Source organism: Oncorhynchus masou, chromosome 12, assembly GCF_036934945.1.
Source record: "Oncorhynchus masou masou isolate Uvic2021 chromosome 12, UVic_Omas_1.1, whole genome shotgun sequence".
NCBI lineage: Eukaryota > Metazoa > Chordata > Actinopteri > Salmoniformes > Salmonidae > Oncorhynchus > Oncorhynchus masou.
In genome coordinates, this window is record NC_088223.1 from 64,648,041 (window position 1) to 64,663,669 (window position 15,629).

Below are 15,629 nucleotides of genomic sequence, written 5' to 3' on the forward strand. Positions count from 1 at the left end.
TGATAGTCACGACTCCGTGAAGCATAAGATATTACAGTTTTGAATGTCATGATCACAGTTTAATCATGCGCGTAGGTCATCGATTTTATTCTCCAAAGATTGCACGTTTGCTAGCAGAATGGAAGGCAGTGGGGGTTTATTCGATCGCCTACAAATTCTCAGAAGGCAGCCCACTCTCCGGCCCCTTTTTCTCCTCCTCCTCTTCACGCAAATCACGGGGATCTTGCACTAGCACTAGCAAGTTAGCCAAGGAGCCAGGGCTGTGGTATAGAAGCGCGGTTTCGACTGCTCCTACACTCTTCCTTCGTTACTGCAGTTTTAACTGACGCCCTCCCCTGAAAGACAATTTCCACAAACGGCCACATACAGAAGTCAGATTAGACCATTCCTAATAACACACTTTAGTCATCACCTTCGTGCACAAAACATCTATTGAATTATTCAAATAATTGTTGCTGAAGACCATTTTTATTCCATCACTCACAGCCGAAGATATTAAAATGATATATTCATCCAATGTCTGGCATGTATTTGGGTGATAGTGTGCATGTGAAGTTGGGCCATGGAAACTGAATGCAACCCGGTTATAGATGTCCATGAATCAGCATATGCGAACGTGAGTATATTATGTTGAAAACAATGGTCAAACATCTTGGACACAGTCTCTAGTTCTTATTATACCGCAGTGAAGTTAGCTAGCAGTTCTCAGCTGTTAGCAGTATCTTACTAGAGGTAAAAATGGATGATTGACATCAATATTTTTCAGTCTTTACTGAATTATTTAATGTAACAAATCAAACATTAAAACACCTTTATAGAAAGTGAAGTAAAATTCCAAACCAGTCCATGAATGAATACCGGTATATTGTTTTTTATAGTTTACTGCCCAGCCCTACAGCACACGCTTTCTCTTGCTGCTGCCACTGAAATTCCAGGGCTTTTGACCTCAGCTCTGTCGTGGCTACTGTCAAGGGCCCTGTCCTTCATAACGTCCCAGCTATCCGCAGACAGGACAGGGCCACTACCTACACTTAGATTTAAGATTTACATTTTTTATACTTTCCACTTTATGGGCCTTATAACCCTATATTACATCTGTCGAGTTGATTAAAATATTTTGGTGGTTTAAAGCTAAGGTCAAAGTCAAGCCTAAAATACAGTGTCACCAGCCGAGACTAGGTTCTGTTTTGAGTAAATTCTAGTTCATTTTCATGTACTTCCACCATTTTTTTCCCCATGGTCTCTTGAACCCAATGTTATGACACACACAGGTCACTAGCTAAGTGACTAAACAATATTGATGGTAAACATTTGTTTACATGTTTACTGCCCCTTCCAAACACTACGTTCCTTTTTTAATTGAGTTAAGCCCTTGGGTCGGCCAGCACGGTGGGAAAATAGCCCTAATCCTGCCATCTAAGATTAGCAGGACAGCAGACGTCAGCTTGTCCGTCGCTCCAGTCCAGGCTGAGGTGACCAGGTTGGCTTTTGTTGTTGTCAGATTTGGGTCAGCTTAAATCTGGCCTTGAACTGTATTCTACTCTGATGAGCCAACCCCAATTAAGTAATTTCTTATCTTGGCCAGATGTGGTCCGTCTAAATCTTGAGTTAAGGGCTAGGGGTGGGATGACTCATCAAGAAGGCTTTGACTCAGACAACTTGAAATGACACACTTCTTATTCCTTTTCCTATTCCATCCCAGTATTTCATCGAAGGCTCTCAGTTTGGCTAGCTGATCAACTGTAATCCCACAACTAATCCTTGCTCATTTTTAAGGTGCCATTAAAGGTGCCATTTTGGTGGCCTTTACGGCCATGCCAACCTGTAGGGCCATCCCAGGAGATGGATTTCACTCAGATTATAGACAGCCTACTGTATTGTGGTTGTCAGCCCTGGCTGATTCATTCCACAGATTATTATATAGGTTAGACTGACTGCATCATCACTGACCTCCAGTCATTATAATGGGCTATACTGTCCTGTATCAATGTTAGTCTGTATCATCACTGACCTCCATAATTAAGGGATAAGGCTAAATCCTATCTGTCCATTCGTTGCGACCCTACTCTGTCCCACATATTTTAGGTTAGACTGCATCATCACTGACCTCCAGTCATCATAATGAAGGGCTGTCCTGTCGCGTTGGCCCAGTAGGTCCACTCATGCCAAAGGTGGAACAGGCAGGCCGCTTTAGGGAGAGACTTTGGGGTCAATCAGGCAGCTGAGGTGAGGTGGCGTTGGGAAATCTCTGTATTAATTAACCTTTATCGGCTGAGCCCTGACTAAGGGACGTGTCCCGTAACCACAGAGACCAGCATGACAGGGTTCATACCGCTGGTCTCTCAGGGCCACTGTCATGGCAACTGGCAACGGCGGTCAGTTGCCTGAGTGTCAGTGTCTTGCCCTCCTGACCATGGCACAGCCACAATGTGACAGGTGCACCGGATACACATACACACACAGACACACACACACATTTGGCAGATCAACCGAGCCATATCCTGTCTCTTCTCTGTGGAGGCCAATGTCAGTACTGAGGGAACCTGTGCTGCCGTTGTACATAATAACCAGGCTCATGTCAAGTCAATGCAGTTCTGGTTCTTAGAATACCTTCAGGGCTTTTTAAAAAATGTCACTGACAATGGAAGTGCGGGGTCTATATATGGTCCAGACAGGGATCAACTGGGGCAGGAGAGGGATCTAGCTGGGCAGGTGGTGATAATGCCAGAGCTCTCTATAGGCACCAGGGCAGCCAGGACTGTACCCAGGTGGGAGAGCATTCAGTCATCATACCCTCTATGGCACTGGTGTGTGTGTGTGTGTGTGTGTGTGTGTGTGTGTGTGTGTGTGTGTGTGTGTGTGTGTGTGTGTGTGTGTGTGTGTGTGTGTGTGTGTGTGTGTGTGTGTGTGTGTGTGTGTGTGTGTGTGTGTGTGTGTGTGTGTGCGCGCGCGTGCGTGTGCGTGTGGGTGGGTGGGTGGGTGGGTGGGTGGGTGGGTGGGTGGGTGGTGGTGGATGGGTGTGTGTGTGCGCACTGAGTACCCAGGTGCTGTGTGAGAACGGAGTCATGGTAGTGTGAGATGCTCAAGAGCAGGAGGAGTGGTAGTAGGGAGGGAGGGGGATAATCCACTGAAATGACAAGCTGCATAAGAAATGATGCACAACTCTCACAGGCCCTTCACTCTTGAACGACAGTGCAGACACATTGCCATGAGGGGTTTACGGCTTGAAGACCTGAATGTTTTCGAGGTGGTGGGCTTGAATTTCCCATTTGAATAAAATCAGACCCTAATCTACATTTGTCGTCGTCGGTTCGGTTGAAAGAAAAAAGAAATGTGTGCGGTCAAACTGAAATGTTGCTAAGTAACAGGGATGGTGGACAAGGTGTTGAAATGAATGTGATGTAGTGCTGCCATGCTGCAAATCCCTGCTTCTCACGCTGTTTCTTCCCCCCTCATAGGTCCCCGTCTGAGATCAAGAGAGCGGAAAGGCGCCACAGAGAGAACCTCCCCCAGGCCTGCCGACAGACACACATCCCAAACATCCACAGCCATGGAATGAGTCAACATCACTGTGGTGGTGAAATCTCGCTGACTCTTCACTCCTCGCCGCTCACTGAATAAGCCTATACCGGGCATTCTGGGAGCATCCGGTGTTCACAGGCACACAGGAATGGCAGCGAGGGCCGGGTGAGAGCCCCCAAATGGCTCCTGTCATGGCCACAGTTTCTGTGTATTAGTGACTTTTTACACTGTGGATAAGGGATGACTTTACATTGGGCCCATGGATTCCAGTATCTGTAAAGACTAGAACCTGCCCATGTGCATACTTACCTCTTATCAATATCTGAAAGTACAGTACCTGATGACCTAGTGGACCTTGTTATTTCCAGTAGCAGTGCTGAACCATACGAGGGGATCCTAGTATTGAACATGACTCATGGGGAGGAGCCTGGCCCTGAGACACACACGGATTCAGCTGTTCTAACTTATCTGGAAGGTTTACTGATGCATCCCGTGGCGTCTGGGCCTGGGGCCACGGCAACCCGGAGATCAGAGGCTGCCCGAGGGCACGGCAACCAGGTGGAGCAAGTCAACAAGATGGCCCGACCCTTCCAGCTGCCCAGCCACGGCCCCGCCATCGTCACTGTTCAGAAGGCCGGGAACGGCCCTGCCCTGCACCATGGGGTCTCCCAGAACCTGAAGAAGGCCCGGCTTCTCCGCTCAGGGGCCTGGAATGAGCCTGGAGCCCAGAGGCTGAGCTCCCCCCCTGTGGAGCTGCCTAGCCAGGGGGGTGGAGGAGACCTGCAAAACGGGGCCATGGAGGGCTCTCCTCATGCTGGGGAGAGCACCCTGCTGGCCTCCCTGCTCCAGTCCTTCAGCTCCAGACTGCAGAATGTAGCCATGTCGCAGCAGTCCACCAAACCCCCCAGCGAGCACTCCCCGCCCACTGTGCCCCCTCCTGCTGCAGACAAGGAGCGGCTCGCCTGCTACGGCATGGCCTCCAGCCGCCTCAAGGGCCTGATGAGGAAGAGCAAGATGCAGAACCACAGTAGCACGCCTTACAGCCGGCGAGGCCATGGCCATAGCCAAGACAGGCCCTCTGAGTCCCCCTGCTCGGTACAGAGCAGCACCCCTCCTTCTACCCCTACCGCTTCTACTGCTTCCACTGATGCTCAGTCCTGTGCAGAACGGCTCAAGGCTGTGGCCAACCTGGTAAAGATCCGCTCCAGCCCTGCCCCCTCGCCCAAGCCCAGTGTGGCCTGCAGTCAGCTTGCCCTGCTGCTGTCCAGTGAGGCCCACCTGCAGCAGTACAGTAGGGAGCATGCACTCAAGGTCCAGCACTCGGGCCACTCGGCCAGCTCCAGACTGGCCGCCATGGCAACGCAGCAGACCCAGGACAAGAGGCCGCCCAGTGTGGGAGAGGCTCCGCCCACCAGCACCACCACCATTGCCCTAGACGCGCAAAGCTCCTTAACTGCCCAAAACAGGATAGCGACAACAATACCCCCCCGCCTGGCACTAAACTCTAGCTCAAGGCAGCGGAGCCCTTCCTCCATGCTGCCAGCCCACAGCTCACCCTGCCCCACCCCTCTTCCTCTGCCCCTCAACCCCCACACCGACACCCAGACCCAACCCCAAACCCCCACAAATGAGAAACGTGGCTTTGACTCGCGCCATGCCAGGCCCCCCAGACCTGTAGCAGCCTGCTCCTGCTGCTCCTCAACAACCACAACAACCAGAAGCAGCTGACTAAGAACGGGCACCTGGAGGACGACTGTGGGGTCCTGCCCCCTAGCCGTGGCTCCTCAGTCACCTCCGACAGCGAGTGCTCCGTCCAAGAGAAGAGCCTGGCCAAGAGAGAGGAGAGCTGCAGCGACGCAGAGAGCTCCTACTCCAGCTGTTCTCCCATTGACCTCTCTATGAGGAGCAGGGCCAGCACCAGAGCCCCAGAGACCAGGCCTAAAGCCACCTCCCCCTCCACCTCTGTTTCTTACTCTTCCTCTTCTACAGCTTTCTCCTCCAGCTCTTCTTCTGCTATCTTCTCCTCTGCCCCTACTGTTTTCTCTTCCTCCACTGCTTTCTCTTCCTCCTCTACTGTTCTCTCCCCTTCCTCCACTGCTTTCTCTACCTCCTCTACTGTTCTCTCCTCTTCCTCCACTGCTTTCTCTTCCTCCTCTTCCTCCTCCTTAGACAAACTCACTGAGTCCCTTCTAAACAAGTGGAAGCCAGATCCCTCCGGTTCGAAGGTCCCCCAGGTTAAGAAGGAGATTGAAATGAGCCCAGACCTTAAGTCCCACCCCAGGGTCACTCTCATGCAGCTCCTCCTGGAGCGCAAGAATAATGACAAGGTAAACAAAATTGTAGTTAATCCAGATTTGCAGCATGACGCAACCCTGTCCAGTCTGTCACGGGGCCCACTTAAATCACTGGCCCCCTGGGAGGAAGTAAGGACACAGAGCCCTCTGGACAGATCAGGCCTTCCATTGTACTCTCTCAGCCGAGACCCCAGCAGCACCCCATCCCCCTACCCCTCTCCCCATGTCCAGTCCAGCCCTCTGGATCTGTGTAAGTCTAAACCCTTCCCTGCTGAGAAAGCTGCAGATGAGCCGGCGTTCAGCGCCAGTAAACTGTTACAGAACCTGGCCCAGTGCGGCACCGCCTCGCCCTCCCCACCCATGGTTCCCAGCAAAGTACCCAGACGGGAGCTGGAGGTGGGTGGTGGCAGGCCTCTGGCTCTGCTGGAGAGGCTCAATGCCCCCATCCAGAGGAACACAACAATTACCCCCCTCTCAGACAGGCCCTCGGGCAGCGGCACACCGTCGTTCGGTCGCCGGGGGGAGGTGTCGCCCACCTCGTCCCAGATCGAGAACCTTTTGGAGCGTCGCACAGTACTGCAGCTCCTGCTGGGAGCGAACTCCTCCTCTGCCTCCTCCGTGGCCCCAGCCACCCACAGAGACAGAGACAGGTCCGGTGGGAGGTGCAGTGTGGAGACGGCAGCGGGGAGCTGCTATGAGAAACCCCCTGGCACCTCTGTCATCTGTGACAGATCCAAGGGGCCCTCGGCAGCAGAATTCAAGGTTAAAACTGAACCGGGGGAAGAGGTTCTAGGCCTGTTGTCCTCTACAGTATGTCAGGATGTGACGAGCAGAAAGAGAAGGGGAGGAGGAGGAGGGTATGACGACAGGCACAGCCCGCTCTCTGAACCCCAGCAGGACCTAAAAAAAGAGCCCAGGCCCACAGAGGTCATTGCTAAATATGGCCTCCTCAGCCAGCTCCTAAAACAGCAGAGCGCCACCTACTACACCAGCGCTAAACAGCCACACACAGATCGCCGGCCAAGCCCTGTCCCTGTCAAGGAGGAGCAGAGAGACTACCACCACCAGGGGCCCAGCCCTAAAAAGAGACGGCTCTGCTCAGAGCTGGCTATGAGCCTGAACAATGGCAGCCCTCAGAGGGCCGTGGTGGACATTGGAAGCAGCCACAGCCACAATAGCCTGGTCCAAAGCCTGGTCCATAGCCAGATACAGGAGGAGCCTGATTACCACAGGGGCCTCAGGAGCCCTAATGAGGAGGAGGCCCCAGCCAGGAGCCCCAGCAGTGAAGCTCTCCTCCCCAGGGAGAGCCGGGGCTTCAACGTGCTCAAACAACTGCTCCTGTCTGACAATTGTCTGAAGGAGCTGTCCCAGCAGCCCCGGGGAGTCCCCAGCCCGTCTGTCCCCTCTGTGCTGCAGACCAACGGTAAAGCCAACGGGAGCATCCTCAACCTCAATCAGTCAGGCTACAATCAACACGACCTCCTCAACCTGCCTACCCTGCCCTGGCACCACCCCCATAGCTCCCTCAACTCAGGGCCACCCAGCCACCTCAGACCCCTGCCCACACCCCAGACAGGGGACATCAATCAACGCTCCCCCTGGGGGCGTCACACAGCCCCCCCACCCCGTCAGGACTCGCCCAAACGGTACCCCACCCCGGTGAAACGGGAGCCGGAGAGCCCGGTGCAGTGGGCAGGTCGAGACCAGGAGGAGGAGGGCCGTGACTTGAGCCCAGACTCCCCCCGGCTCACCCGCTCCAACCCCATCCTGTACTACATGCTGCAAAAGGGTAGCGCTCAGCTGAGGAGGGAGGGGAGGGACCAGGCAGAGGGGACCCAGGGGTCAGGGCCAGGGGGAGTGAAGGTGAAGGAGGAGCCAGGTAATGATGGCCATGATGCCTATGAACACAAACTGAGCTCTGCCACCACCACCCAGCACTCCTCCCTGTCCCCTCCCTACAATAACGACAAGCACAGCCACAAAAACGACAGGCTGAGCGACTCATCTGACAATTGGTAGTTTTAATGACTTTCATTAACTAAAATATAAAAAATTGCCAAATTAATTTGTAGTTAGATGAGAAGAAATAACAACAAGGAATGCAAGAGTGAGGATTTTGAATGAAAAGAACCGAGCAAATGAATTCAATGCATTCTTTTCATTACTGTATCATAATTATCGATGACTCGGTTTACGGAATGGGTGGTACGATATATCTCTACTTCAACAGAATGTCAAATCACTTGCACCAAAATTAGGTCATTGTCAAATTTGAACATGCCCACTGGTGATTTCCATACAGTATGTATTTCACATTCTTAAATTAATGAAAGAAAGCACCTTTCAAAGAAGTTGTCTGGTTTTACTCCAATGATCTGTGTCTGTATTGCACACATATCACTATTCTGTGTCCTCTTTGTTGGCACCTGTAAAACATTGATCAAGAACATTTCCAGCTACCTTTATTATTGATGACTCCAAAAATCACTGCATCTTTATTTATTTTCCCAACAGGAAGTTTTCAGATAGACAGAGAACATACATTTTTGATCAAACCCTAAATATAGTCATACCAGGGTAAGCACAGCAGTACATTAAAACATACACGATAGAGACACGTTTAAAGGAAGACCCTGTGAACAATGTTCATAATGAAATCTACGAAAGGTACCCACAGTTCAATTCTGTTAGAGGGCTCTGTATTGGTTGCTCCTGCACCTTCCCCTCAAGACTGATTTAATGATATGATCATCAGTGAGTCGACGATGTCGACTGACAGACAGGGCTCATGTGGTCGCAACGCATTGCATTTTGCTTTGATATGTAATGAACTTGTTGGGGCTACGTTTTGACAGTGCAGATTGGGGGTGATCTCTTAATAGATGGTAATACAACTGGTAATACAGCTATTACTGAATAGTAATAGTAGAGGTTATTAAAAAACCTTTGACGTGCCTACCTGTGGGACATTGAGTTGTGGGTGGTTGTAGTAGTTGTATACCAGTGGAGGCTGCTGAGGGGAGGACAGCTCATAATAATGGCTGGAATGGCGCATATGGAATGGGATCAAAGACATGGAAACCATGTGTTTGATGTTGTTGATGCCTTTCCACATATTCCTCTCCAGCCATTACCACGTGCCCGTCCTCCCCAATTAAGGTGCCACCAACCTCCTGTGTTGTATACAGGTTCTGGGCAACAGTTAAAATACTGCAGCATCTGCATAACTATTAGTTCCCAATGAATTCAAAATGAATGGTTTTGAAATATAAATGCATATTCTGAAATGTAAAAAATGTCTAATTTGATATTGTACCCCTGAGTTTGCACTGTCAAAGTTGAGCTGTTGGTGTCCTTAAAAATAATATGTTTATGGCATGTAATGAAAAACTGTCAGTGTTGTTATCCATTGAGAATTTGACCGTTTGTAAAGCTCATCTTGTGTTTCTTGATTCTCGTGTTTTATAGACACCTTTTACTTTCTTAGCTCATATTAAAATGTACAAATAATTGCATGGAAATAAAGAGTAAACCACAGGTACATTTTAAAGCAGCTGGATATGACGTGAACCTGTCACCCAATAATCATTGAGCCATTGTTGGTGTTTTGAGGGCTTATCTGATCTCTAGCTCGTTATTTGGATTGTACTGTATTTGATCCGTTTCTGGTTTCAGTTTCCCACACTGCTGTCATCCATTTAGTCTTACATGTGATCTTTTTTAATACACATACATATGAAGTACATATTCAGTACGTTTCTTCTATTATTAATAGATTTTCACAATGGTTAAATATATTTGTGTAAATAGTACTTTCATTATGAAAGATAACTATTTTGTATTGGTGAAGAAAAATATATTACCCTAGTTTTTAATGCCCGGAAAAATGTAAATATGAATTCTATGCGTAATAGTGTACATACATACAAATGACAGAGGATGCTATGCCCATTTTTTGGTTGGTTTGTTCTTTGCATGTGTCTCTATGTGGTAAAATGATAATCTATCCTGCGCTGTGTTGTGTAATACTGTCTGACTCTCCTCACTGCTGCCTGTTGCATGCAGACGCATGGGAACTACCTGTGTATCCCTACTGGTGATGGGGCAAAATGTCAAGTCTTAAAATAGGTATTTTTATCACAGAGAGACGGTCATTTAGAACATGAACAGTCCCTAAATAACCACAGACTGTTGAGCAAGTGGAGAAAATGTGTGAAAATAAACGTGCATTGAATATTTTGGTGATTTTATTTTCTGTTACTGGTTGATGACAGAGCAGTGGTATGAAGTACAATCATAGACCTACTGGCATTGAGCATCTGAAACATACATTTGTAGCAAAAAGAAAGTTTTTGTTTCATTTTTCCATGTGACAACCTGAAACATTATTTCATTTTTTATGTTTGCATTTTTTTGGGTGTTCATTTGCACTGATATCTCCAAAATAAAGTACTAAAATGCTTGACTGAGTTATGCTCCTGTTTCATTTACGATATTCACCTTACCTAACTATAATATAACTATAATAACTTAATATATTACTACGGTATTTGATATGATTGATTTCATTGTTTATTCCCTAAATTGGTCTATATTCCCGTACACATATTGTCAGTGTGAGTCAGTTGCTGTTCAGCTTCCTCATTCATGGTGCATTCTAAGCCCTGAGGACGTCATCTAGTTCCGATAACTTTGATCCTGAGTTCTCTGTTGGTCACTTCTCTGCCAGATCTTCACAAGGCAGGAAAGGCATTAAAAGGAAGGAGGACAGGAGTGGAGGTCAGTAGATGTGCCCTGGATACATGCACCATGGTATACCCTTTGAAGCTGAATCCACATCACATCTCTCCCTCAGACTAAAATAGATCACATTATATTATAGCCATAAAACACCTGAAGTCCTGTTTCCAGACATCCTGATGATCCCTTTCATGAAGCAACAGCTCTGCTCAGGGACAGAAAACAGCCTGTACTCAGAGAGGAAGAGAAAGAGGAGAGGGGCTTTTTAAAGGTGAAAGGAAGTTCAACCCAAATTTTCTGAATGTTGAAGTCCAGTGGGTGAACAGTCGGGTTTTTGTCCGTCTGCAGACAGTGCACTTTTGAAATCCTGCTCGGTTCCGTAGCAGTCCAAGCCTGACTAGCTTCCCCTTTATTTAATCCTCCCATGACTGGCTGCACTCTCTTTAAACTCTCAGTAGCCTTTCCCCTGGGTGAACTTCTACTTCCCAAGATCCTTATCAAGCCCTGAATGGCCAACAACCCCTCAATTTCATCCCACTGCCAAAACAGCAGTGAGCATAAAGAGGCACAAGTTTAAACCGAGGTCAAGGTGTAGAACTTGACAATCAGCTGTTTGTCTGTGCTTCACCCTTTGATTCACTGACCTCAACATGGGGCCAGAAGGATGCATGCAGCACAGCAGGTCATCAGTGATTCAAATTGAGTCAAACAACTTGGCATTTCTCATAGGCTCGTCAGAAGCCTCAAAAACAAGTTCCAGGCATTGGTTGTTTCAGTAGTGTATATTTGGTCAAAACTCGGTCCAGAAAATTGTCATCATGAAATTCTAAACTTTGTCAAAGATCTGCACAGCTTCCCACTACAAGAGAGTACTTCAGCTGTACAAAAGTTCACAAATGGTTTCAAACCAACACCTTTTTATTGGGATGATGCTCTTTAAAACTGTTGTTTTTATATTCTGTATTATTTTGATTTATCAAATAGTTTTGTTTACTCACATGGGGACCATGCAGGGCCAACATTTGTCTTTAGTTGTCATGGTGATTGTTCTGATGAACCTCCCCGCAGATGTTCAGTCACCCCGTTCATGCTAGTGTTTAGGGTTGCAAAGGGAAGGTATATTACTGGAAACTTTCGAAGTCTACCAGTAAACTACCAGAATTTTTGTAACTTTCAAGGATGTCTAGTGTCACCTTTGGGTACATCAGATTATCACAGGTGTCTGTTTTTATCTCTCACCCTCTGTGTGACCTTATCACGTGAAATATATCAAATAATCAAATAAGATGATTAAAACAACAATTTGAATGACGAAGCTGTAAAACATTATCCTAAACATAAACCCCATCAACTTAGTGAATACCACTTGTCTTTATTATAAGGTTTTCAGCATGAAATATGCTCTTTTACTTTTATTTATTTGACTATGTCCGTATGTCTATGCTGCAAATGTTTTGGGGACAAACTGGTGGTAGTTGTAAAAAAATGTCAATAGTTGAAGAGTTGCAGAGTTAACTGAAAATAATGCAATTGTTGATTAGATGCTTTTTTCATTAATTAGGTGATTTTCTCTTGAACCATATGGTCTATTCACTAGAAACTTGTGGACAATATTTACACAGATATAAAAAATGTATACTATATGAATACATTTTTTAATTTTTTATATTCAAGTATAAATGACCAAAGTTATCATAGATCAGTGGTTCCCAAACTGTGTGTCGGGACCCATTTGTGTTAATTTGGTTGCAGGATGACATTGATATTTGTTTTTTGGGGATAGGAAAACACTTTCAGTGTAAACGTAAACTTCTAAAGTCAAATATTAAGTAAGTAGAAAAAATAATAAACCTATACTTGCCTTTGGAAAGTATTCTGACCCCTTCACTTTTTTCCACATTTTGTTACATTACAGTCTTATTCTAAAATGGATTTTAAAAACTCCTCAGTAATCTACACATAATACCCCATAATGACAAAGCGAAAACAGGTTTTTAGGAATTTTTGCAAATGTATTAAAAATAAAATACAGAAATACCTTATTTACATAATTATACAGACCCTTTGCTATGAGACTCAAAATTGAGCTCAGGTGCATCCTGTTTCCATTGATCATCCTTGAGATGTTTCAACAACTTTGAGTCCACCTGTGGTAAATTCAATTGATTGGACATGATTTGGAAAAGCACCAACCTGTCTATATAAGGTCCTACAGTTGACAGTGCATGTCAGAGCAAAAATCAAGCCATGAGGTTGAAGGAATTGTCCGTAGAGCTCTGAGACAGGATTGTGTCGAGGCACAGTTCTGGGGAAGGTTATCAAAAAATGTCTGAAGCATTGAAGGTCCCCAAGAACCAAGTGGCCTCCACATTCTTAAATGGAGGAAGTTTGGAACCACCAAGACTCTTCCTAGAGCTGGCCGCCCAATCAGGCCTTTATGGTAGAGTGGCCAGACGGAAGACATTCCTCAGTAAAAGGCACATGACAGCCCGCTTAGAGTTTGCAAAAAGGCACCTGAAGACTCTCACACCAAGAGAAACAAGATTCTCTGGTCTGATGAAACCAAGATTGAACTCTTTGGCCTGAATGCCAAGTGTCACGTCTGGAGGAAACCTGGCACCATCCCTACGGTGAAGCATGGTGGTGGCAGTTTTTTAGCGGCAAGGACTGGGAGACGAGTCAGGATCGAGGCAAAGATGAACGGAGCAAAGTACAGAGAGATCCTTGGTGAAAACCTGCTCCAGAGCGCTCAGGACCTCACACTGGGGCGAAGGTTCACCTTCCAACAGGACAACGACCCTAAGCACACAGACAACGCAGGAGTGACTTCGGGACAAGTCTCTGCCAGAGCCCAGACTTGAACCCAATCTCTGGAGAGACCTGAAAATAGCTGTGCAGCAACGCTCCCCATCCAACCTGACAGAGCTTGAGAGGATCTGCAGAGAAGAATGGGAGAAACTCCCCAAATGCATGTGTGCCAAGCTTGAAGCGTCATACCCAAGAAAACTCAAGGCTGTAATCGCTGCCAAAGGTGCTTCAAAAAAGTACTGTGTAAAGTGTTTAGAATACTTATGTAAATATGATATTTCTGTTTTTTGTTTTTTTATAAACTTGAAAAAAAATTGATAAAACCCCATTTTTGCTTTGTCATTATGAGGTATTGTGTATAGATTGATGGGGGGGGGGGGGAAACGATTCAATGCATTTTAGAATAAGGCTGCAACGCAACAAAATGTGGAAAAAGTCAGGAGGTCTGAATACTTTCCAAATGCACTGTATTTTTCAATAATAGTCAAAGCTAGACAATCAGGCCCCCATTTTGTTATCATGTTTGAGCATAAGAATACAGCATTAGCCATGCATAAATGCATAGAATTATGGGAAATTAGTTTTAAAAACTTCTCTCAGATCCATGGCAACATTTAAAGAATTTCAGGAAATTGGCTTTAAAACTGCAAAATGTTCTTTCAGCTTCATGTGGAATTGCAGGAGATTAGCTTTGAAACGGTAACATTTTCGCTACGCTGCAAAGATAAAAAAACAAACATATTATTTGGTCTGTGTATGTTTTTTTAGAGCCCTACACAGGCATTCATTTTCAGCCTGAGCCCCACCCATGCCGGCAACGTTCAGGCCCTACCCTACCCAGGCCCGATTGCGTCTGCCAAATTTAAGGCCCGGTATTGCCCGAAATAATTTCCTCAGTTAGTAGATCCATTGGCTGCTCTCTGTCTGTCACTCGCTCCCTGGGTGCAGCTCGCTGTGCATGTGCTCTGCTCATGGCATCTCTTATTCTGTGAGTATCCATAGAAACAGCTCCGCCTGAGCTGCACTGCTCAATGAAGAGACATGGAGAGAGCAGTTAGCTGTCAGCTACTTTTCTTCACTCACCTCCAATAAAACTCAAGGAACATTATTTTCTGTGAGATAATCTCTCCTGTTTTATATTTGATGAGGATGAAGCACTTCTGACATCATGTTGTGATCTTAGTCAGATATGACTGTACTGTGCAGCAGAGCACAAGTAACTGGCTCAGCTTCAAAATGTTATTGATCAATTTAGTGATACCCGAGCCCTGCCCGTACACTAGTTATTTTTTATTTTTTTAAACAGGCCCTACCCGGCCCTAACCCGATGTATAGTGTCTGGCCCGTTGGGCTCGGGTCGGGTAACAGAGCTCTGTTTTTTCAGACATCTCAATTGGTGGGTCACGAAGCCAAAAGGTTTGGGAACTCCGGCCATAGATTACCTGTTTTATTACCGAAATTAGAGAAGATTCCTGTAACTTTGGTAAATTACTGTTCGTTTTGCAGCTCTACTAGTGTTTGAACTTTGAGCACATGGTTTGACCTCCCATGTTATGTAAACACACACAGCAATTAACATTTTGTGTCATGTGACATCATTTAGACCAAGGGTGTCAGGTGCTCCTCCCGATGAGAAGTTTACAATTAGAAGTAAATAAAGAGTAAACCTAACAAGATACCTTAAAAAAAAAATATATATATATATATATATATATATATATATATATTAACGTTTTCTCTTTTATTAACAATACAAAACATACACATACAAACAACGTCATACGAACATCAACTACATCACAGCTGCCCAGACCCACTAGCGCACAACCCCCATCTCCAGCGTCCGGATCACTTTCCGCCACATGGCCTGAAACTGCACCATTTTGTTTGTCTCCGTAGCCCACACACTTTCAATACTTAAATAATAAATCTTTCGATTTTTCCATTGTGTTAATGATGGCGGATTGATTGGTTTCTATGTTTTTTTGTCCAACCCATCGGGTATCTCACTACACCCCCATATGTCATGTCTTGAAATACGCAGACAGGTGGATTAAAAGTACATTTACAATGTAATACCTCTGACAGCAAACTTCTGGAGTTAATAGCATTCCCAGAAAGCATGTATTATTGAGTAATTATTAGTTTTACGCTTAAGACATTACTCTGCCATTTGTGAATTTTGTCTCTTGTATAATAAATAAAAAGTATTTAATTTGATATAATAGATCATCTCTTTTAAATTATATGATTTTAATACTTCAA

General features: G+C 46.1%; 1 protein-coding gene across 1 annotated transcript in view; it reads left to right on the forward strand.

Moving 5' to 3' along the window:
- Nucleotides 1-10,278, forward strand: part of LOC135550664 (nuclear receptor-interacting protein 1-like) — a 63,353-nt gene extending 53,075 nt beyond the window's left edge. The window contains 2 exon segments of the mRNA XM_064981680.1: nt 3,459-5,185; nt 5,188-10,278. Of these exon segments, the coding sequence (XP_064837752.1) occupies nt 3,931-5,185; nt 5,188-7,835 (3,903 nt within the window). The 5' untranslated portion in view covers nt 3,459-3,930 and the 3' untranslated portion in view covers nt 7,836-10,278.
- The last annotated feature ends 5,351 nt before the right edge of the window (nt 10,279-15,629 follow it).